The 21,400-nt window shown below is 53.3% G+C and overlaps 3 protein-coding genes across 6 annotated transcripts in view; 2 read left to right on the forward strand and 1 right to left on the reverse strand.

Moving 5' to 3' along the window:
* ASCC1 (activating signal cointegrator 1 complex subunit 1) overlaps positions 1-8,118 on the reverse strand; it is a 35,249-nt gene extending 27,131 nt beyond the window's left edge. Inside the window, exons 1-5 of one of the 3 annotated variants that reach the window (XM_021543854.3) lie at positions 8,053-8,118; positions 5,968-6,092; positions 4,798-4,897; positions 3,845-3,942; positions 2,455-2,633 (exon numbers count right to left, since the gene is read on the reverse strand). In XM_021543854.3, coding sequence (XP_021399529.1) covers positions 2,455-2,633; positions 3,845-3,942; positions 4,798-4,897; positions 5,968-6,076 — 486 coding nt within the window. In that variant the 5' untranslated portion in view covers positions 6,077-6,092; positions 8,053-8,118. The other 2 variants (XM_021543855.3, XM_021543856.3) reach the window with 2 other exon arrangements.
* ANAPC16 (anaphase promoting complex subunit 16) lies at positions 7,863-14,565 on the forward strand. Of its 2 annotated transcripts, none has more exons than XM_021543858.3 (4): positions 7,863-7,921; positions 9,994-10,151; positions 12,078-12,152; positions 13,823-14,565. In XM_021543858.3, the coding sequence occupies exons 1-4, from the start codon at positions 7,863-7,865 to the stop codon at positions 13,936-13,938; spliced, it is 408 nt and encodes a 135-aa protein (XP_021399533.2). In that variant the 3' UTR covers positions 13,939-14,565. The 2 variants fall into 2 exon arrangements, with proteins under 2 accessions (XP_021399533.2, XP_021399532.1); XM_021543857.3 differs by having other exon boundaries at positions 7,868-7,984.
* Positions 14,566-19,308: 4,743 nt separating this feature from the next.
* Positions 19,309-20,693, forward strand: DDIT4 (DNA damage inducible transcript 4). Its single transcript, XM_021543887.2, has 2 exons — positions 19,309-19,433; positions 19,637-20,693. The coding sequence occupies exons 1-2, from the start codon at positions 19,337-19,339 to the stop codon at positions 20,116-20,118; spliced, it is 579 nt and encodes a 192-aa protein (XP_021399562.1). The 5' UTR covers positions 19,309-19,336; the 3' UTR covers positions 20,119-20,693.
* The last annotated feature ends 707 nt before the right edge of the window (positions 20,694-21,400 follow it).

Below are 21,400 nucleotides of genomic sequence, written 5' to 3' on the forward strand. Positions count from 1 at the left end.
TTCCTAGGCTAAGCATATGCAACCCCCTAAATACCTGTTACTGACCGAGTTCTACATTTCAAACTGAAAATTGAAACTCTAGAGCTGATGTAAGCAGTGCCAGGAACATTTCAGGCCCTTACAGGACTTGGAGCTGTCCAGACACAGAACAAAAATTGCAGGACAGACAGAAGGACAGTCAGGAGGAGCAAAGATGAACATGGCCAGTACTTGGTCTCAGCACTTCTCTGACCAAGGCTGGATTGCTGCAGTTTTCTGAGACAAGGAGCATGTGAAGGTTTGCAGGCAGCTCCTTCCAAATGTGACTGACAACACTTGAGGAATGCACAAAGTCTGTGAATATGTTTTTATGAGGATGGCAGACAACCTCCCTTCCCCCCAGAGATGCAAACTGACATTTAAGAGTGAGCAAGAGAGAAACAATGTGACAGACAAGATCAGGAGGGGTTTGGAGAGCAAGCAGGACCACCAGTGGAGGCTGGGCCAATGGAGAGCTGCAGAGATGCAATCCAGCCAGGAGGCAGGAAAAATTAGTGCTCTGCAGGGAGAAGGGCTGGTCCTGGGTCAGTTGGTTGTGCTGAAGGATTAAAAACAATGGAGGAGAGCACGAACAACAGCACTGCCTGCAAAGATGGCTAAACCACACATCTTAGAAATTTGACAGTGAAAGGACTTAGAAAGGTCCCTAGAAGACTCATCCAACAGCAGGGCAGCCTGGAAGCCAGAAGCCAGCAGGTAGTATGGGATACACTGATGTTACTGCAGCGGGCAAGGCCATGGAGAGGGACCACAGAGATCCACAGGACCTGCTGGCAGACAGCTAGAGGAGGAGGAGAACCAAATACCTGGAGTCCAGGATGCCAAGTCTTCAGGCAGAGCAGGACCAGATCTCCAGGAAGGCCATGTGAAAGGACTGTAGCAGCCATAAGCCCAGGCAGAAAGGGATAAAGGGCAAGAGAAAGCCCATGCTGAGAGCAGCAGCCTCACTCCAGAGCCAATGGCACAAGAAGCCTCTACAGAGCCCCGTGCAGGTCACCAGCCCCTCAAAGAGCTGCTTCCCTCACTGTACTTTGGTGTGTCCCACATAAGGACTGAACTACAAACCAACAGAGGGAGCCAGGCCATCACTGATGCCAGCCCGAGGTCCCAAATCTGTCCAGCCTACACCTTCCCAGGCTAATCTTTCTATCCCCCTGCCTGCAGGGCATTCCTTTAATCAAGGTGAGCTTTAATAAAGGTAGTGCTGCTGGCTAATGAGGAGAGATCATCCTCCTAGCCCGAGGGAAAAGTTGTCCTGGCATTGCACTGGCTAATCCCTGGAATTGTTGGCCACTTTCAGTTGTATTTAATGTCAGGTGATAGAAAGCTCCTAAATTGTCAAGGAATAAAGCAGGTGGGAGGAGAACAGGAGTTTAAGTCCCGACTGCCAGGAAAGACAAGACTGCAAAGACAGCTCATTTCTGCTCTTGGAGATGAAACAACTGACATGCAAGTGACCATGAGAACTTGAGCAAGAATTCATATCTCCCCAGATATCAGATAATTCACACCCATGGTATGAAGATATACGAAACTAAACTACTTAAGCTGTACTATCTGCAAGGTTGTATTTTCCCCTTAGCAAGGCACCAGAAGAAGTGATGGACATGAAAGTGAAGAGTATCAGCCCACAGAGCCCTGCAGTGTGTCTGCAATGCAACCTGCATTGCACAGACCTCTCTCCTGCCTAGAGATGTCCTGCAGCAGACACAGAGGACATGGCAATTTAATAACACCATTCCTTCTCCTCAGCTCAACCCTGTGCACTGACACACCACTTCTGACAGCCCAGAAGCATGCTAAGATAAGCCAGAGGATGCAGAGCTTTCCCTTAATTTTCTTCCTCATTTCCCTATGCCTAACTATTTCCTGCTCCTCCCAACACAAGATCTGAAGGCAAGTAGGAGTGCTGTCAGCACAAAGTCTCCTGGGGAAGAAGGGAAGTGATGAGATTTGCAGGATGGCATGTGCTACCAAGTCATTTCTCGCTCAGCTCTGGCAATGACACCCATCTTCCTTCACTATCAGGAGCCAAAAGTGAAACAGAAGCAGCAGCAAATTTGTAAATTCCTACCTAATTTCATGGTTATGTAAAAATAATATAAAATGTCGACAGGTCCACTACATTATTTAGTGAGTTTCCCATTAAAAACAAAAATCCCAACCCTCTTTTGAAACTTAGTGTATTGTTAGTAGAGATTTTTCTGGATGGGAGGATAGCTAAGTAAACCATTCTACTTTTCAGAAAATTTGACAAAAGCACTCAACAAATTCCCAGCAGATCCACCAACTTAAGTAAAAGGCCTGTTGAAAACGCATTCCTAGGAAACAGAATAGAATAAGGCCTTCAAGGAAAATGCCAAAGAGTTCTCTCAATAAATGAAACAGCACTCTAATCCTCACATGGGTCCCTACCTTTGAGCACTTCTCCAGCACTTCCTCCTTGAACTGCAGGAACTTTTCCTGGATGGCAGGCTGGTTGAGAGCCAAGGACAGGAAGTGTGTGAAGGGCTGCCTCTTGCGGAAGCTGTCCAGGAGCACATCGATCCGCGTCCGGGCAGAGATGACACCGCTCCGCTGCTGCCCCGTGATCACTGCAGGGAGACACAGCAACACCTCTCTGCTTTCCTGAAGCTCTCAGCTTTTGCTCTCAGCCTCCCAAGGAAGCAGCAGGAATCAAAACCCCCAAGCATGCACTGAAAAACCTGCCAGACTCCCTGCTTGACTTAAAATGTCTGATACAGCTGTGCTTTCCTCAGCAAAGACAGGATGATGCCATCAAAAGCATCCATCCCTCTGCTGTCCAGAAAGTCAGTTCTGAGGGCATAAAAACAGTAACTGAGAGCCCATCAGTTCAGGGACCCTTCAGATTTCTAGAACATAATTTCAAGTTTTCATATAGGCAGAGTGAAAAGGGCAAGGAAATCTTATGAAGGATCAAGACTGTGTTATTTGTGCATGCACTTCAAGGCACCAAACAGAGAACACTTGAGCTCAAAAGGAAAGAACAGCAAGGATCAAAATCTCCTTGGCTTCCTATTATTCAATGTTTTCAACATCTCTCAACCTTCCTAACAGTCCTTCACAGTTCTTGGGAAGAAGTCAAGACCCACTCGAGAAGCACCACCATGTTCCTGTGCAGCATCACAGTGTGATCCTCCCAGCATTTCCTCCTCATAGCTCTGCCACAAACATCCCTGTGCCAGTAATCTCTGGAGCATGCCCTAAGGAACCCTCCAAATACCCACTCTGGCAGCACTCACAAGGCTCAGCCCTGATGAGCAAGGTCTCCTTTCTTTTTAAATCCCTGGAAGTGATGAGAGGGAACATATGGTACAAGAAGCCCTGCTCTCACTGTTTGGATCTAGTGACAGCACCAGAAAGTCACAAATGTCATCTCAACCCTTCTCATATTAAAGCACGTGCAGATGTTTATTTTGCACACAGACAGACAAGATACTTCTCTGAATGCTTATTTCAGTTTCTTATTGATGAAATAGCATTTTAAAAGCAAACCTAAAATAAAAAATATAACGCATTCAGGACCCAAGTTCTCAAGCCATTTAAAGGCCTAGAAGTGACTTAGAAAAAAAAAACAACTGACACTGTTTAATAAGGATTTACAGACAATAAAAATAAGCTCAGGAGAAAAGTGAAGTGAAGACTTTCCCAGGGCCAAAAAGTGAGTCAGTGCTGTGTAAGGAGTAGGAATTAAAGGGAAAACACCTCCAGTACCCCCTCCCTGCTTAAACTGTGCTTGTGCAAGAGCAGATAAAAGCACATCCATTTTGTGTCCCCTACTCACCAATTTCTCCTTCCACTCCAGGTTTGGGAATGCTGATGGAGGTTTGAGTCTCTGTTTCTAGCTTCTTCTTGGTCTCCCCTTTCTTCCCAATGATGTACCTGGAGGCAGAAAGTGCAAGAGTTTCCCTCACACAGTGACACTGAGCCACGCTCCATCACGTGTGTCCAGACCTGGACCCTCTGTGCTGGAGGGATGCACACACCCAGCTCCACATGCAGGACCACATCCAGGCACAGAGGTGATTCCCAGGACTCCACACATGTCCAGCCTGGGACAATGCTGAGCTATGGCTCAAAACTGATTTAAGTTAAAATAAGTTGGTAGGTCCACAACAGCTCTGCCTCTGTCAGCTGGGTTAATCTCTTTTCCCTTTATCCCAGCTGAGATAAGAAGGGCTCTATATCAGCTTTTTGCTTTGCTCAAAGTAGTCATTTACCAGCATCCAAATACACAATGGACCACTTTTCTGTCTTTGTATTTCAGAAAAACGATCTAACTAATAAAACTGTCAAAAATAACTAGATAAAACTTTGAACACTACAGGTTCTCCAGTAAACAAGGGACTGGAGTCAACAGCCAATTCCAGTCCTGTGTGCTTTCTCTGAAAGCTCCCACAAACTCTCCCACCAGGCTGCTCGCTCCAGTTCTTCCTCCCGTTCCTTCTCCCCCCCTCCTCGATGCTTTTATGTTCAAGGCAAGAGATGTTCAAAGACTCTCCTGCCAGCCAGCAAGCACCACCTGCTGTCCCTACCACGGGGACGGTGAGGAGTCAAGCGAGGCCCAACTGCACTAGAAAGGCTTTGCCAATTTCCCCTTCCCTAGCACTCAAACCCAGAGCACAGAGTACATCCCAGGGATCCAGTGCTCGCCCCAACCTCCAAAAATAAATATTCTGTGCTCAACTTCTTTCCCAGCTGGCGGCACATCAAATAAACCAAAGCACACAGGCTCACTTGTACAAGGGGCTGGGAACATCCAGCCGGCACTGGAAGCCTCGCTCGGTCTCCTCCACCACAAAGGCATCGCAGGGTTCATCCACACAGTCACCAGGGCCTACCGGGAAAACCACATCAGACCCTGCACAACCTCTGTGAAGTTTGGCAGTGCTTTATGGATGACAACAGTCTCCTCCTAGCCTTCTTCCAAGGTTAAATGAAGGAAGGAATGAGCTTCTCTCTGCTGTGGATAACTGCTTTTTATTTATCACCTCACTACCAGCCCCAGAACACATAATGACAGCTTCTAAATCCGGCCGGCTGGGAGGCACAGGAAGCAGGTAGTTACAAACCACGGCTTTTCTCAGCTGGAGTTTGTGCAATTCCCACACAGTGGGAATGGTCTCTTCTGGCAGCCAATTTCAGAAATTTAAGGCTGCATAAGAAGATAGATAAAAGGTGAGGGGAGTTTTGGTCGGAGGGTTCAAGACAGTGATTCAGAAACAGGCTCAGAGGAACAGATGCACCTTTCATCCTCAGGCTGCTCAGTCATGCACGGATCAAACAGAACACCCTGAAAGAATCCATGCTTCCTATTCCCTTTCCAACAAAAGCAGGGATGAATTTGAACAGAAAGCACCTGGTTAAAGCTTAGTGCAACCACTGAAAGGCAAGGTGGGAGGAGAAACTGCCACATTCCCTTCTGAAAATTAACAGTGGAGCTTTTCTGTGCCCACAACTTACACATAACTACAGCAAACATGGAGGCAAGAAGTCAAAGTAAAGCACACCAGAACAGGAAAAATTTGGTCCCCAAAGTAGGTAACACCTTCCAAAGGCCAGTTTTAAAGGCACAAACATTGCAAGGACAGAGGGTCTTTAGCAAGCAGCTTCCATATCTGCAAATAAAGATGGTAAGGAAAAGAAAGAAACCAGGGAAAAACAGATCTACAGAGCAACACTGGTTTTCCCTTTTCCTGGAGTTCTTCCACAATCAGCAGGAAAATTGAACAGTCAGCAGCACAGTCAACCAACCCACTTGGGATAACTGGGACTGCCTTTTCCTCTCTCTTGAAGACCTTGATCTGCCACATGGGCAGGTCTCTGCACTCACAAAGGCATCAGAGACAACTCTGAGAGCTCCCTAGGTCCCCAGTGTTGATGATTACACCTCCTGAGCATCCTTACCTGCACAGAAGTCCTCCTCCTCCTCATGTGGGAAGGCCTGCTCTTGGATGAGATTTTTCCGGTACACTCGCCCCCCGATCCTTATCAAGGGGGGCCGCAGCACATCCATCCTGCTCCTCCTCCTACTGCAACAACAAAGACAGCTGTGCTAACCCAGGCCAAGCTATTTCAGTGTTTCCTTGCACACTGGGTTGGCAAAGACCTTAAAGCTCAGCTCATTCCAATGCCCTGCCATGGGCAGGGGCACCTTCCACCATCCCAGGTTGCTCTGATGGGGCAGCAACAGCTTCTGTGAGCAACGTGTGCCAGAGCCTTGGCATCCTCATAGGAGAACAATTTCTTTCTAATATTCAATCTCAGCCTCCCCTCCTTGTGCTAAAAGTATTAAGAAAGGCAACATCTCCTCAAATATTATGTGTCTCAATCAAAGAGCAATTTGATGAGAAGTCACAAGTAAGTAAAGCACAATCAAGTGGAAACAGGAAATTTAAGCAGGGTAAGGTATGTAACTCTGAAACTCACAGGTTTCAGCTAAAAGTCACTGTGATCTCAGTCAATGTGACATTTCAAAGTTTCTCTGGGCTTTAGTTGGTTCTGAGTTAAAAATGTTTAGAGTGGAGAACGTTTAATGGTGCTAAAACAAAGAGCCAGCAGTGTTCTGTCAGAGACTTCACATCTCCAACACTTGAATTTCTATACTCACTGGTGTGAAAAACACTTTTGTTAAAATTTTAGAAGTCTAATAGTAATGAAAATCAGGACAATAAGAGATGATAAAATCAATTTTCTTGGTTCTTAGAAGTCTAAGTTTTTCTGATAAGGAGATAGTAATTAGTTTCTTGGGATCTTGGTGTCAGTTGTTATTTTTATATAGATAGGATAATGTGAAGTATTTCTTGATTATTTTTTCTATTCTTTGAGTTAGCTATAAAAAGTATCTTACATCACATAGTTTCTATTTTAGTATTATGCTATAGCCTAAAAATTGTATTTACTACATTACTTAAAAGAGATTAATACAGCATAACTTTATAACATAACACATATATAGTATTCATTTTAATATTTGTGAAAAGTCAATATTGTAATACGTATTTATAACAATTGGCATGGTTAATTTAATATTGGTTGTCTCAATTTTAAACCAGCATCTGTTACTCAGAAAATATAGTTTTCAGGAAAAAAATCACCTTAGTCAGAAGGTTTACTTATCCACTGCAACAGAACAGGAAAAAATAAGAGCTTGCCTCACAAGCAAGGTATAGCATGTATCACAGAGTGACATCAGGTTGAGAAGGTTAATACTTCTCCCCTCAGTTCGAGCCCCACCTTTTAAAATGACTCACAACCATCTGAACTCACACGGATAATAAAAAACATTACACTTCAATAAAAGCAGTAATTCCTGTTGCTCAAGGGAAGAAGTGCAGAGGTCAACTGTGCGCAATGACGGAAAAAGCCATGAAAATCAGTCGCTGGGGCTTTTCCTTCCAAGCAGGCTTTTCTTGGGGAGTTATGTTTTTAACACATCGGTGTCACAGATGACACAAGGACTTCTGCAAAGTGCGCAGCAACAGCGGGAGGCAGAGCGCAGCTGGGGCTGCAGCCTTAGGCCGGGTCCGCTCCCGACGGCAGCATCCAGAAGGGCTCCGCGGGAACCAACTCCAGGCCACCAGGGAGGGCGGCAGGGGCACCGGCAGGGTCCGCACCGTGCGAATTCCCGGGGCGCCGAGGGCACCGCAGCAATACAGCCCCTCGCCGCTACACCGGCACCCCCACCCCGGCGGGAGGCGGCGGGAGCAGCGAAGCTCGGCCGGGCGCCCGCGGGGCCGACGCCATTTTGTTCCCGCTCCCCTCGCGCGGCCCGCCGGAAGCGCCGCGCGCCCCGCCCCGTCATGCACCGCGAGCGCGGCCGGGCGCGCCGCCCGCACCAAGCCGCCGTCCGCGCTCCCAGGTGAGAGGAGAGAGGGTTCGGCACGGGACCGGGGAGCGCCGGGAGGCGGCGGCGGCCCGCAAGGTGAAGGGCGACGGCACGAGAGCGCGGGGAGGGCGGCGGCGGCCGCGGCGCGTGGGCTCCGCACTCACCGCGAGGCGGCTCGGAGGGGCCATGGCCGGCAGGGCGGGGAGGAGGCGTGGCCAGCGCGTGGGCGTGGCAATGGCGGCACTGGGGGCGTGGCAATGGCGGCACTGGGGGCGTGGCCTGGCAGCACTGGGGGCGTGGCAATGGCGGCACTGGGGGCGTGGCCTGGCAGCACTGGGGGCGTGGTAATGGCGGCACTGGGGGTGTGGTAATGGCGGCACTGGGGGCGTGGCCTGGTGGCACTGGGGGCGTGGCCTGGCAGCACTGGGGGCGTGGCCTGGTGGCACTGGGGGCGTGGCCTGACTGCACTGGGGGTGTAGTAATGGCGGCACTGGGGGCGTGGCCTGGCAGCACTGGGGGCGTGGCCTGGCTGCACTGGGGGTGTAGTAATGGCGGCACTGGGGGCGTGGCCTGTCAGGGCGGGAGCGCGGGGCTCCCCGCCCCCTCGGGATGGCGGTGCCTGAGGCGCCGGCCGGAGGTTGCCGTAACAGGCCCAGGCATCGCCCTGACCTGCCGCCTTCTCTCCTCTGTGTTTGTTTAAAATAAATCCCCTGCAGCCACGCTTAAGAATCTGTCGGGTCTGCGAGCCCCGGCTGGCACAGGTTCAGCGCAGACGATCGTCGCACCTCCCTTGCGAGCAGGGAGCTGAGCCTGAGGGTTTGCTGAGGGAGGTGTTGCTGGCTGTAGCGTAGCAAAAATAAAAGTGTTTTATGCAGACGTCTTTCGTCACGGCCTGTAAGCCCCGAGCTTCCTGTGAGCTGCTGTTTTCTGTGTTACACACAGTTACCTTGAGCACTTTGGGAAACTTAATTATAAGGGACAGAGGTACTGGACAAGGGGAATGGCTTCCCACTGACAGAGCACAGGGTTAGGTGGGATATTGGGAAGAAATTATTCCCTGTGACCCCCTGGTGCAGGCTGCCCAGAGGAGCTGTGGCTGTCTAATATCTGTAAGTGTCCAAGGCCAGGTTGGATGGGGCTTGGAGCACCCTGGGATAGTGGAAGGTGTCCCTGCCCATGGCAGGGGGTGGAATGAGATGAGCTTTAAGGTCTTAAAACCCCATTTTCTCCACAAAACCCTCAAGTGCTTTCCAAGGGCACTGTCTGGGTACCCTACAGAGCCTGCAGTAGTGTACTACACATGATAACACAAATGGATGAAATGGGCAGGATAATTTGGAAGTGCTTATAAGTATTTGGAGGAGCAGCAAGTGCTGTCACTGATAAGAGCTAAGTGACTCCTTTTGTACTATCAGAGAGGGACGTAAGGAGTTTTAATTCCCATGTCATGACAAGCCCAGTACCTCTTAAAAACAAGGCTAAGAAGGGAGCATGCAAGAGGCAGCTGTAATTGTGCTGCACAGGCAGCTGGATCCTCAGGCACTCCCAGTTTAGGTCAAACACAGTGTTTGAAAGGCAAAAGCACGTCTGAGGCGATGCAGAAAGCAGCTGCTGTGGGTTAGGCACGGCGTGGCTCCGTGCAGGATGCGGTGCTGGAACTGGCAGTCCCACAGCCTTCCAGATTTTATGAGCAGCAGGGCTTCTATGTTTGTGCTCCTGGAAACAAGGAGGAAAAAAGCAAAGGAACCCTGCCTTTTATGACCCTGGGGAGCAGGACAATCACCAGGGCCGGTGAATTCAGGCCAGCAACCTGCACCTCGTTATTCTTGTGCACCCTCTGGAGGAATTCCCAGGGGAATTCTTGAGGGGTCGCAGCGGGGGTTACCTTCAGTTCCGGGGTGTCACAGCTCTGCCCATCCCCACAGTGGGCACAGGCAGCTCTCCCACACATGTAGGGCAGCCTGGACGCTCTGGGCAGCGGGGGCGGCTTCATCCTGCCCCTCACTGCCCTCGTCCATCCTCAGAGGCGTGTGGCTGCTGGTCTTGCACCCCGGGGAACTCCAAGATGCCCTTCCTAACTCAGGCTCTGCTCTTTGTCCTTCCAGGCTGGGCCGGGGTGCAATGGCAGCCTCCTCCTCATCCTCCTCGGCCGGCGGAGTCAGTGGCAGCTCCGTGACAGGGTCGGGGTTCAGCGTTTCGGACCTGGCGCCGCCCCGGAAAGCCCTCTTCACTTATCCCAAGGGAGCCGGGGAGATGCTGGAAGGTGATTGCTGCTGCTCTTCTCCTTCCCCACTCCTCCTCCAGTTGCTGAACTTCTCACCCCACTGGTAAAAGCTGGAGGTAGAAAGGAAGCACCGTAGTTTGGTTGATCCCGGCTATCCCACCAGTTGTTCAGGAGGAAGTGATTTTTCTGGCAGTCACCTGCTTTTTATCTCCACGACAACACTTCAGAACAGGAAGAATCTACCTGAAAGGGAACATGACTGTGTTAATTGCTCATTGTTAGCTAATCCTTTGATGTCAGGCAGGGATTGCTGAGAGGATAGCTGAGACAGGCATATTTTTCTTGGCAGAAATAGTAATTTTCTTGGTTTGGGTTGGATTTGACTGGGTTAGTCCAGGAGGCAGCTTGTCTCCCTGCCAGCTTGTATCTGGGTGCCTGAGCCCTGCCACCAGCTTCATCAGGATTGTGGAAGGAGAAGCCCAGCAAGCTCTGGGTGAGGGAGGAGGGGCAGGTCCTCTGGGTGACAGGGTTAAACCAGCATCTCTCTGTCTGCTGCCCTTGAACCTCCCTTGTCACTGTGGGATGGCAGGGACTGAGGCTGGAGTGTCCCTGTGGCAGCACAGGACAGCTGGGAACTGATGGCTGTGCCATTGAAGGGTTGTTTTTATTATACATTAGAGTCCATATGCCAGGCTATTGAAGTAATTATGACTAAAGGTTTGCTCACAGAACTTAACGAGCCGTCAAAACAAATTAAAGTAATGAAGCACTTCGTGTTACCAAATAGGCAGCTGTTCCTCCTGAGAGCCACTCGGCAGGACAGACAGGGAGTCGGAGGACAGAATCCAACATTTAGGTTGGAAAAGGCCTTCAAGACCATCGAGTCCAGCCTGTGACCGATCCCCAACTTGTCAACAGCACCCGAGCACTGAGTGCCACGTCCAGTTGTTCCTTGCACACCACCAGGGACAGTGACTCCACTGCCTACCTGGACAGCCCCTTCCAATGGTTTTCCATGAAAAAAATTCTTGCTGATGTCTCCACGATGTATTTGGGGCAGCACTTCTAAGAGGAAGCTCTGAGCATGGTGAAACTATAGTTCTTCCCTGGGGTTCAGCTTTGGATTAGATTTTTTCAGAGTTTTGTCTTTGAAACTGCTCTCCACATTGTTATGGCACAAAGCTTTAAATGGATTGTGCTTTGGGCTGACCTCTTTACCAGGAACACAGCAGTTCGCCTGCTCTGGGTGGCAGCAGCAACCAAACACTGTCCCTATTGCAGGAAGCTCTAGGTTGGCTTTTGAATTTCTGACACCAAAGGGGATGCACTCATTCTTTCATCAGGCAGCTGCCTGTGGAGAAGTTGCAGTTTCCTCTTCAAAAATTCCCACTGACTGATTGATTTTTATTGCTACTTTAGTTATCTTGCTTGTTTCTAAATAAACCCATAGGTATTTTGGGGTTTTTTAGAAGGAGGCAGTATAAACTATGTCAGTCCTTGGTACACAATTAGCTATGTTTTCCAGATTGCTTTATTTCTGAGTCACTTGCATGATCAATTACCGACTTGGATGGCAAAGATAAACATTATTTGAAACTCTATGCAGGGTTATGGTCTGAGCCCGTGGGAAATCCTAAAGCATTCTAAGGACACGAGTGTCTGAGCCCTGAGGGAATCAGAGACAGCCATAACATTACCTGGCTTCTCCTTTAACTTCTATTTAAAATGGACTAAAATTGCTCGTCAGAGGGGATGTAACAGAATTCCACCTGGCATGTCTTCCCAGGCAGGAACCAGCCAAAGTCCTGTCCAGGGTCACAGGGGCTGCAGTCAGCACAGGGGAACCTCTTGGAATGAGGCAAGGGGAAGCCCACACCTCAAACATAAAAATAGGAGGTCAGGGGCACTGAAGGCTGCTCAGCCTCAAACTCTGGGGTTCAACCATCTCCCTTTTTATGTTTACAGATGGCTCTGAGAGGTTCCTCTGCGAGTCTGTGTTCAGCTTTCAGGTTGCGTCAACATTAAAGCAAGTGAAGCACGGTAAGCGCCGGTCGCGTGTGGCTCGGGGAAGGCGGCGGGGGCAAAGCCTGACTTGCTCTGGGGTGGCAGCCACAAGAAAGCAGAGTGAACGCTAAGTCAGGCCACCACTGAGTCCTTTTGCAAGCTCTATGCAAAGTGCCAGGAGCCCACAGGCGGGGTGGGAACAGGCTGTGCCTCCCGAAGCTTGTTTTTCCTTGGCTGTGTGGCAGGACGAGGTGAGGCCGGAGGAGGAGGTTCTGGGCAGGAAACGCCCACGCTCTGATCTCGGCCCAGTGCTGTCTCTCTGGCCTGGGGCAGAGGGACGCTCCATTCCACCTTTGTTTCTCTGCTGAGCCTTTGTGGCCCTGGCAGGGTCAAGTCAGGTTTCCAGAGTCACTCTGGAGGTGGCCACGCGTGGTGTGGCGTGACAGGGCTGAGCACACTCCCTGCCTCCCCAGGGAACAGCCTGACATCCTGTTTGAACCTCTGCTTCCCTGCCAGGCCCTTTGCCCTCACCCAGGTGCCCGTGACCCAGCGATGGGCTCGGCTGCGTCACAGCCTTGGTTCTCACAGAGCCCAGCAGCAGATCCTGTCTGCTGCTTGAGGGTCACATCCTTTCTGGTCCCCGCCTCTTGTCTGCCAGAATGGTACTTCCACCTGTTGTCTCTGAGTGGAGAGGTTTCCTGTCCTGCTCTGGCTGTGGGGGTGTGCAGCAGCTTGCAAGGCTGTGATCCTGTATTTCTGCACCAGAAAGCAAAGCTGAACTCCAGAGCCATTGTTTCCAGAGCTCTGCTGTGGCTGCTGCTACACAGCCTGGCACCCCAATAGACAGCAGCCTTTGGAATTGTGGAGCACCTCCCTGTTTTCTCCCTGTAAGAAAGGTGGAGGGTTTAAAAAAAAAAAGATAGAGGTCATCATTTTTTGGCTTGTTTGTTTGACAGTTCCCAAAAGAGTGCAGGAGGTGGAGTGAGAACAGTCCCTCTTAAAGCACCCACTGCTGCAGTCAGCATAAATCACACAGTTTATGCTACGCCTCTTGCTAGCCCTGGGCCGTCTCTCCAAGAGGCTGCAGTGAGCTTACAGCACTGTTAGACTTCCAGCAGAGCTGGGAGGAGGGATGTTCCCATCTCTGCACCACTGCAGCACATTTAACTGAAAATGGACCCTGTGTGCCCAACACGCGACTGGTTATAAATAAACCTGAGAGGAAGATGTTGTCTGGGGACCTTCCTCTCATTAGCAGGCTCTAGTTGCAGAGCCTCTCTGCCACACTCATCCAGGTCCTCCTCCAAGGACCTTCATCAAAAGCACAGTTCCTGCTGCTGCACTCAGCTCCACCATGGGCTGACCAAGCCCTCTCTGAACTTCTCTGTTCTTCTGCACTATAAATATTTATGCTTTATGAAATGAGCTTCGTCCTGTTTTCACCCCCATACACTAATGGGCCTGATGTTTCCCTGTTAGGACTTGAATGTACGTGGCACGGGCAGGGATGGGTAAACACATGCTGGGGCAGAAAAGCCTGTCCCTGCTTTCTCCTTGCTGTTTGCACAGAGTGGGTTTGAATTCAAATGGGGCTCCATGGGTTTTATTCTGCCCTGCTCCCCACTGACAGCTGGAAATTTGCATCTAATTGAAGGGTTTAATTGCACTGCCATTGCAAACCACAGTTACCTTTGAACTCCTCGCAGATCAACAAGTCGCAAGGATGGAAAAACTTGCCGGTCTGGTGGAAGAGCTGGAGGCAGATGAGTGGAGGTACAAGCCAATAGAGCAGCTCTTGGGATTCACTCCCTCCTCAGGCTGAGCATGTCTGGATTACTGCTGTCAGGGAGCAGAAGAAAAATGTTCTCTGGCCTGGCTTCAAAACACCCCCCATTCATCAGATGCTGACAGCTGCATCAGCAGAACGGGGCTTTGGGTTTTTTTGAGAGTGGGGATCCCCCGTAAAGCTGCCAATAAATGGAAATGACAAGATTCTGTAGATCCTTACAGGCTGGCAGGGCTTGGTTTCTGTAACTTAGAAGGCAGGATCATCTGTACAGCCCCCAGAGAATCTCCATGGTGTTTACAGAGGAGGGCACACGGACAGTGTGGCTGCGGGAGGGCGACCCCGTAACTCAGGTTCCCGCTGGAGCACAGCCGGAGCGCTGGGTGAGCGGGGAAACCCTCTGGAACAAATGCTAGAAGCACTCGTCAGCCCCTGCCATTGTTCTGGGGGATGGACACAAACTGTCCCAGTGTGGGGTGAGGGGCCAAGTGGTGTCACCTGCTCCAGCAGTGCCTCAGCCATTGCCCAAGCCGTTCCCTCTTCATCACCGTTCCTCTGGCAGTGCTGCCAGGACACTGCTCTGTCTCTGAATACCCTGAAACTTTGTCCTCTTTGTTCAGTATTAGATTTCTCTGTGACAATAAAATAACTGTGTCTTTGAAACTCTTTATCTGGTCTGATGAGGGAAAGAATCAGCTGTTTGGGAGTTAAGGAGGTTTAGTGAAGCTCAGAGGCGGATCGACTGTCATGATGGTAGACCAAAGTTCAATGTGAGAGGAACCAAACCATGCTTAAAAGTGACTTGATTTAAGTGAGATTTGAATCCTGCTTTAACTCAGCCAGAGGAGAAGACCCTGGTTTAAACCCATCCATTTTAATAATCTTGATTTTCAGTTGTACTTCACTTCTGTTCTTGGAGGGAACTGGATTTCCACGTTCTGGTGTAACCATTTCCACATGTTGATTTTCCATGGATGAGAGCCTTCGCCCCATGGCTCTGCCGGCCAGCAGGGGGTAGGAGCAGCACCGCATGCAAGCAATTATTTGATTTATTGCTCCAGATGCCTAATTTTTCCATTTTCAACATCTTACTTACGAGATGATTGTATTTTTCACTCACTATTTCAGCCTAGTCACATCTGCATTGAAACAGATTAACTGGGATCCATTCCCATTTTAGATGACCAGCAATTAGCTAAAACTGAAGGGGAAAAGTATACAGCCACCTTCTGTGCTTGTTGCTGTTAATAAATCAGTCCCAGTGCCAGAGTCAGCTCTGGGCAATCCAGAGCCGCACGCTGCCCGGTCCGCAGGTGAAGCTGCGATTCTAGCTCTGGAAATTCACGGAGGGGTGTTCCCACGAAGGGCTGCAGCTCAGCTGAGCCTGTCCCACGCCGGCTGCCCCGGCCCCGGCCCCAGCCCAGAAAACCTCCTCCCCAGCCTTGGAGGGCTGCCAGGCCCCGCTCTGTGGGGGCCTCCTGCACCGTCAGTGGCTCCGCTGCCAGGAGCGCTCCAAACGTGACGGCAGGCGGGATTCAAACTCCATCCCAGATGGGCTTGCTCGAGAAAGAAGGGAGTGCTTCGGACCTCCATTTTTTTGTTTGCTTGGTGGCATCTATTTGTAATCCTGCTTACTCCAGCCACCTAAATCTACCTTAGCCAAACCTGATAAAAATCCTCACTCCATATCATTGTGGGGTTTGAAAACAGGAGTAGTAGATTCCTCAAACTCAGTCGCTCACACCCGCTCCCCTCTGCTCACTGACCCAGCACAATCAGGCACAGAAAGAGCTTTTCCTTTTCACTGCTCAACTTGGGAAACTTTTCTACCCTGCCAGCCCTCCTGGGATGCCAGGGACTCAGCGCCTGCAGCTCTGCCCAGGGGCTGCAGTCCCAGAACTTTCCCATCCAGATCCAGAACACAGCGGGACTCGGATTTATCCCCCTTGCCCTCCTCCCGTTCCTTGTTTTGCAGCAGTTTCTTGTGCTGGGACAGACCAGGAGCAGGGAACGTCCCTAGCTCCGTGCTGTACATGGTGTGTTTGTATGTGTGCCCAGCACCAAAATAGACACATGTGTGAGAGCCATTGAGAGGAAGTGAAAAGTTCACCCTGTACAGTACTACGAATGCAAAAACATGTTGTTGGCCGTTCCCTCCTCCTGCTCAGTAAACACTTTTATGTAAGGCAGGGAGAACTGGAGGGGTCTGTGTGGGCAAAAGCTTTCCACACTCCCCCTCCTCCAAACCCAGGTTTTCCCTGGCAGCTGGAAATTCCCAAACCAACCTATTTCCTGCTTTGCAGATCAGTGGGGCTGCGCCAGCAGTGGATATTTCTCCTTGGGGTGTGGAAGCCCCACATCCCCCTTGCCCCGGGAGCCCGGGGGGCCGTTCTGCTGGGCGCGGAGCGCAGGGGGGAGGGAGCCCAGCAGCTGCCAGAAAAAGTTGATGCGGGGAGGGGAGGGAAAATAAAAAAAGAGCCGAACAAAGAGCCTTGTTCAGAGCTGCTGTTGGTTTTCCTGTGGGTGCTCGCAGCAGAACATTATGTACCGGCACAAGCCCCGCTCACACCTCCCCTCCTCAGCTCCTCTCGCCGCTGGCCATGGCCCCACCACCGGCCACAGCGCCAAGGCACGCGCTCGCCTTGCTGCCTGGGCAGGCCGCCCGCCAGGAGGGCCTCTCCCAACATCGAGGATGCCGCAGTGTGGGGCAGCACCCCCAGAAACTCCCTCTGCCATCTGCGCCCCCAGAAGCACCCAAGGCGAGATGAGTTTCACAGCCCACACCCTGCGAGCGACACGGTGCCGGCCCAGCACTCAACCCAGCGCTCACATCTCAGCTGCCAAAACCTGCCCACCTCCCTCCTGGATGCATGTTCCTTGTTCCTCCGCCCGGCTCCTGCAGCTGCTTGTCCCAGGGGCGAGAGATGGCCCCAAAGGTTTGGCTGTGGCACAGACCTGCCTGGCCAGCAGCACGCCGGGACCTGCCACCGCGTCCCACGCAGCCAGAGCTCGCCTATCGGAGCTGGCCACGGGCTTGGAAGATGCAGGATCACCCCTCCTGTGCCTGTCACCCCAGCCACAGCCAGGGACCCGGTGTGAAGGACACACACCCCACCAGGCACTTAGGGGGCACAGTAAAAACCATGGCCTCAGGCCCTCTGTTACTTGGACACAGAGGATCCCACCGGTGTCTGTGCCAACCCAATGTGCCAAAACAGTGTGTCAATTTACCTAAGAGCAACTGTTTGGGCTACGGAGCTGCTAGGAAAAAACATGAAGCCAGGGACTCCTCCATAACAATAGCCCATGGGGCAGGAATTTGCTCCTCACCATACAGGGGCACAGTTTGCACCAGACGTGCGCCAGAGCACACACTGAGCCTTCAGTACGTCTCCTCCCTTCCTCCTCCTCCTCTTCCTCCTCCTCCTTCTTCCCAGCCCCCTCCCCCTGCAGCCTGCAAAAGCGCTGAGCTCAGCACATCTCGGGCAGGGGCCCAGCCAAGGACCCTCCCCAATGCCAGCCGCTCCCCCGGCTCCTGCTTAACCCTTTGCAAAGCCGGGCTGGAAATCAGACCAATCGACTCAATCTCATCCCAGACAGGCACAGCTGGCTGGGAACAGACTGTCCAGAAAGCCTCAATCTCTGCTCTCCCAGAAAGGACAGCAGGTCAGGGGGAAAGACACGCTGCTCCTCCACAGCAACCACGCTGGGTTTACTGCCAGCAGCAGGACCAGGGCAGGGGAAGTGCAGGGATTGCCAGCACTGTAGCTAAAACTTTGCTTTCCAGCCCAAAATCATTCCTAGAGGCCCTGCTACAGAGGAGTGGCCTGGATCTCAGCTTCTTTTGGGAAGCAGAAGGAGCTGCCAGCCCCACATTGCCTCCCCTCCCAGCTGGATTATTTTATTGCAGGGATCAAAAATTACATTTCCCTTTAAAACTTGCTATTGCACCAGAGCTGCTTGCTTTGCTGCCTACCAGGAGATGTTATGGCAAAGAAAGAAAAATATTTATGCTTGCCTCTAGAATTCCAGCTTATTTTTAGCAAGGTGCCTTCCCTGTGGTCCTTTACCTCTTTTTTGTTTATTTGCTGCTTTCCCCCTGTTTTGACCCCCCAAACCAGCAGATTCGCATCTATTTTCAGCCTCACCCAGCTGACGTTCGTACCAATGACTTGGTGGCTGTGGGAAGAAATAACCCATGAGATACATTTTGTGAAAAACAGGATCCCAAGCACCATCCCGCTGAGTGTGCAAATATTGGGGTGTATTTTTAACAGCTGGGGGTTGGGGGATTGTTCATTTTTTGTCCCAAAAACCGAGGGAGTACCTCTGCAAGTTGTAGGCGCAAGCCAGGACTTGTTCCCAGCTCCCCACACCTCTCCTCTGCTCCCTGGGATGCTACCCACTCCCCCAGCCTGGACTTCCATGCCCAAAATACAGATGGATTGAAGCTGTGACCCCTAAAAAGCAGCTGCTGCTGGGGTGCCCGGACCCCTTTCTGCACCCTTCGGGGGGCAGGTCGCAGGCCGTGAGTGGGGGACCCGTGCTCCGCACCGTGTTTACCGCCGGCTCTTATCCCTCTGCGCTCGGGAAGGACAGGAGCCGAGATAGGTCCTGGGGCGGCTCCAGAGCGTGCTCAGCCCGTCCGATAAAGCCGCGGGCAGCGCAGCGGGAGGACAAACAGCCCTTTATCTCCGACTGGGCTCCGTGCATGCTGGGGTCTGGCTTTGCGAGGGGCACGGACGCGGGGAGCGGCACGCAGGGCCCGCGTCCCCATTTAGGAGACACCGGGGAAGGCAGGTGGGGCTACGGCAGCCTGGCACTGAGCACAGCCCATCCCGGCCTGGCCGTGCCCTGCCCCCGCTCCCCTTCATCTCCAACAGGTTTCACTCCACCATCCCTTCCTGCCTGAGGAAAGCGGGACAAGGCCGGCGAACGCTTGGAGCGGGGCAGCAGGGCTCAGCGCCATCCCGTGCCGGGGCGCCAGGATCCGGCCGCGCCAGTGCCCCTGGAATTCGAGGGGATCAAACCCCAATAACCCATAGGGGAACCCGCACGGCTTCCCGGCCCAGGGACGGTTCGGGGACCGCAGGGGCACGGCGTGTGTCCCCTTTCCCGTCGGAGCGTGACGGCTGTGCCCGAGCGCAGGGCTGCGGGGATGCTGTGGAGCGCGGGGCCGGGGCGGCGCCGGCAGCCCGGGCCGGCCCTGACGCAACCGCGGGTCCCGCTTGCAGCGCCCGGCGCCGCGCCGGCCGCCAGGGGGCGTGGCCGGAGGGGGCGTGGCCTCCCGCTGTCACCGGGCAGGAGAGACGCCGCGGACGTGCCCCGCGCTCCCATTGGCGGACGCGGAGGGGGCGTGGCCAGCCGCGCCGCGGGTATATAAGGGCGGGGCGCGGGGGTGCGGCAGAGTCGCGACCGTGCGTGTTCCGGAGCCATGCCCGGGCTGTGGGAGCGGCTGGCGGGCGGCGAGCGCGGCCGCCTGGAGACCTCCGACTGCGAGTCTCTGGGCAGCGCCTCCGGCTCGGAGGGAGGTGAGTGCGGGTCCCTCGAGGCTGGAGGATTGATGGGGGCGCCTGGGCGGAGGGGTGGTGGTGCTGTGCCAGGCACCCGCAGACCCCCGGGTCGGAGCGTCCCAGAACCACCAGCACACCCCTGTTACCCCCCGAGCCCCTGGGATCGGCGTCTCCCACGCCCACGGCGCCCCCGTACTGACCTGCCTTTGTCCTCTCTGCAGATGCCGAGTACGCCGAGGGCATCTCCCTGCCGGACATGGACCTGGAGCTGCTGCACGACCCCGAGGACGAGCTGCTGTGCGCCAGCCTGATGGACGTGGTGCAAGCCACGCTGGGGCGGGCGGCGCTGGGCGCCGGGCGCTGCTCGCGGCTGCTGATGCCGGCGCAGCTGCGGGCGCAGGTGCGGGCGGAGCTGCTGCGCCTGGCGTGCAGCGAGCCCTGCGGGCTGCGCGGGGCCCTCCTGGACCTGTGCGTGGAGCACGGCAAGGCGTGCCACGGCGTGGGGCACATCGCGGCCGACCCCGCTGTGGTGCCCACCTTCCAGCTCGTCCTGGTGCTCCGGCTGGACTCCCGCCTCTGGCCCAAGATCCAGGGACTCTTCTCCTCGGGGCCGGCCTTCGCGCCGCTGAAGCTGAGCACGGGCTTCAGGGTGATGAAGAAGAAGCTGTACAGCTCCGAGCAGCTGCTCATCGAGGAGTGCTGATGGAGGAGCCGCTTCCCAAGTGCTTCGGAAGAGCCGGGCAGAGCGTGGCGGCTCCTGATGCCGCTGTAGTTTAGGTTAGGCTGGAGTAGGGCTGTAGGTGGAAGTAGCTGGGCCAGGCCGAGTCCCCGCGGGTCCTGCCCGTGCCGGGACACCCGTGGCGCGGGGCAGCCGGAGGTCGCTTCACGCCGTCGGCGATCGTGGGTTGATCCCCGCGACCGCGTCCCCGGAGGCGTCAGCGGGGCTGCCGGAGGGGCGCTGGTCTCCTGACGGCTGATCAATCGTGGGGGGCTTTTGTAAACCAGGATTGTAATCAATGGGGTCTCGGGGAGGGGCAGCGTGGCAGCGAGTGGCGGCCGAGGGGTCTGATCAAAGGCAAGGCCCAGCTGGAATTGTGTCTTTGATCGCCAGGGCCGTGGGAGAGGGGCCGGAGGGCAGGACCCCCGGCCCCGACACGCTGGGGGCACTTCGTTGGTTACAGTTTACACTCATACACTTGATGTTCAAGTGCGAAAATTCCTATGCAATCGTGTCGGGTGGTTTTTTACTTTTCTAATAAAACTTGTTGTGATTGATAAGCTGCCGCCTCCCTGTTGTCACCTCTGCTGGGGGTGGGATGATGCAACCACTGGTTCGAAATTCCCTGCTGGCACTCTTTCCCTGGCGGGGCAGCCCCTTCGGTGGGAGTTGGATGTTTTGGGAATGGTGGGGAATCCCACTGCACCCACTCCTAATGGGAGCCACGGGGCTGTGACTCAGGGGGGCTGAGTCAGGCCCCCGAGCCTGCTCATGGCCAGCGAGGAGCACCCCGAACACCCAGCGAGGGATTGCTGCTCCTCCCCGGCAGCCACGGCGGGGCACTGGGGCAGAAAGCCAGGAGAACGGGCTCCCACCGGGACTGAGGAGGAGGAGGAGGAGGGTCACACCTGCCGGGGGGAGCCCAGCCCCAAGCGCACTCTGCAACACTGAGGCCAATTACCCAAACCTGCAATTAGAGGCCTCGGGGAAGAGGCTTTCACTCAAGGATAATTAAGCTGCTTGGCAAATGAGGAGCCCGTGGAAGGTGTAGGGGGGATAAAACTGGCCTGAAAAGCCATTTCCATTCACATGTGAGCTCATTCTGGCTCAGCCTTGGGTTGCTTGATTTTTGTTTTTTATTTTTTGTAATAGCACTGTGGACAGACAAACAGTGACTTTTTGATGAGAATTTTCACCATAAAAACCTTGGTTTCGACATGAATGACCCATAACTGGAGTGCTGAGAGCAGAGAATGCTCACTGGTGT

The sequence above is a fragment of the Lonchura striata genome, chromosome 7, assembly GCF_046129695.1.
Source record: "Lonchura striata isolate bLonStr1 chromosome 7, bLonStr1.mat, whole genome shotgun sequence".
Lineage (NCBI taxonomy): Eukaryota > Metazoa > Chordata > Aves > Passeriformes > Estrildidae > Lonchura > Lonchura striata.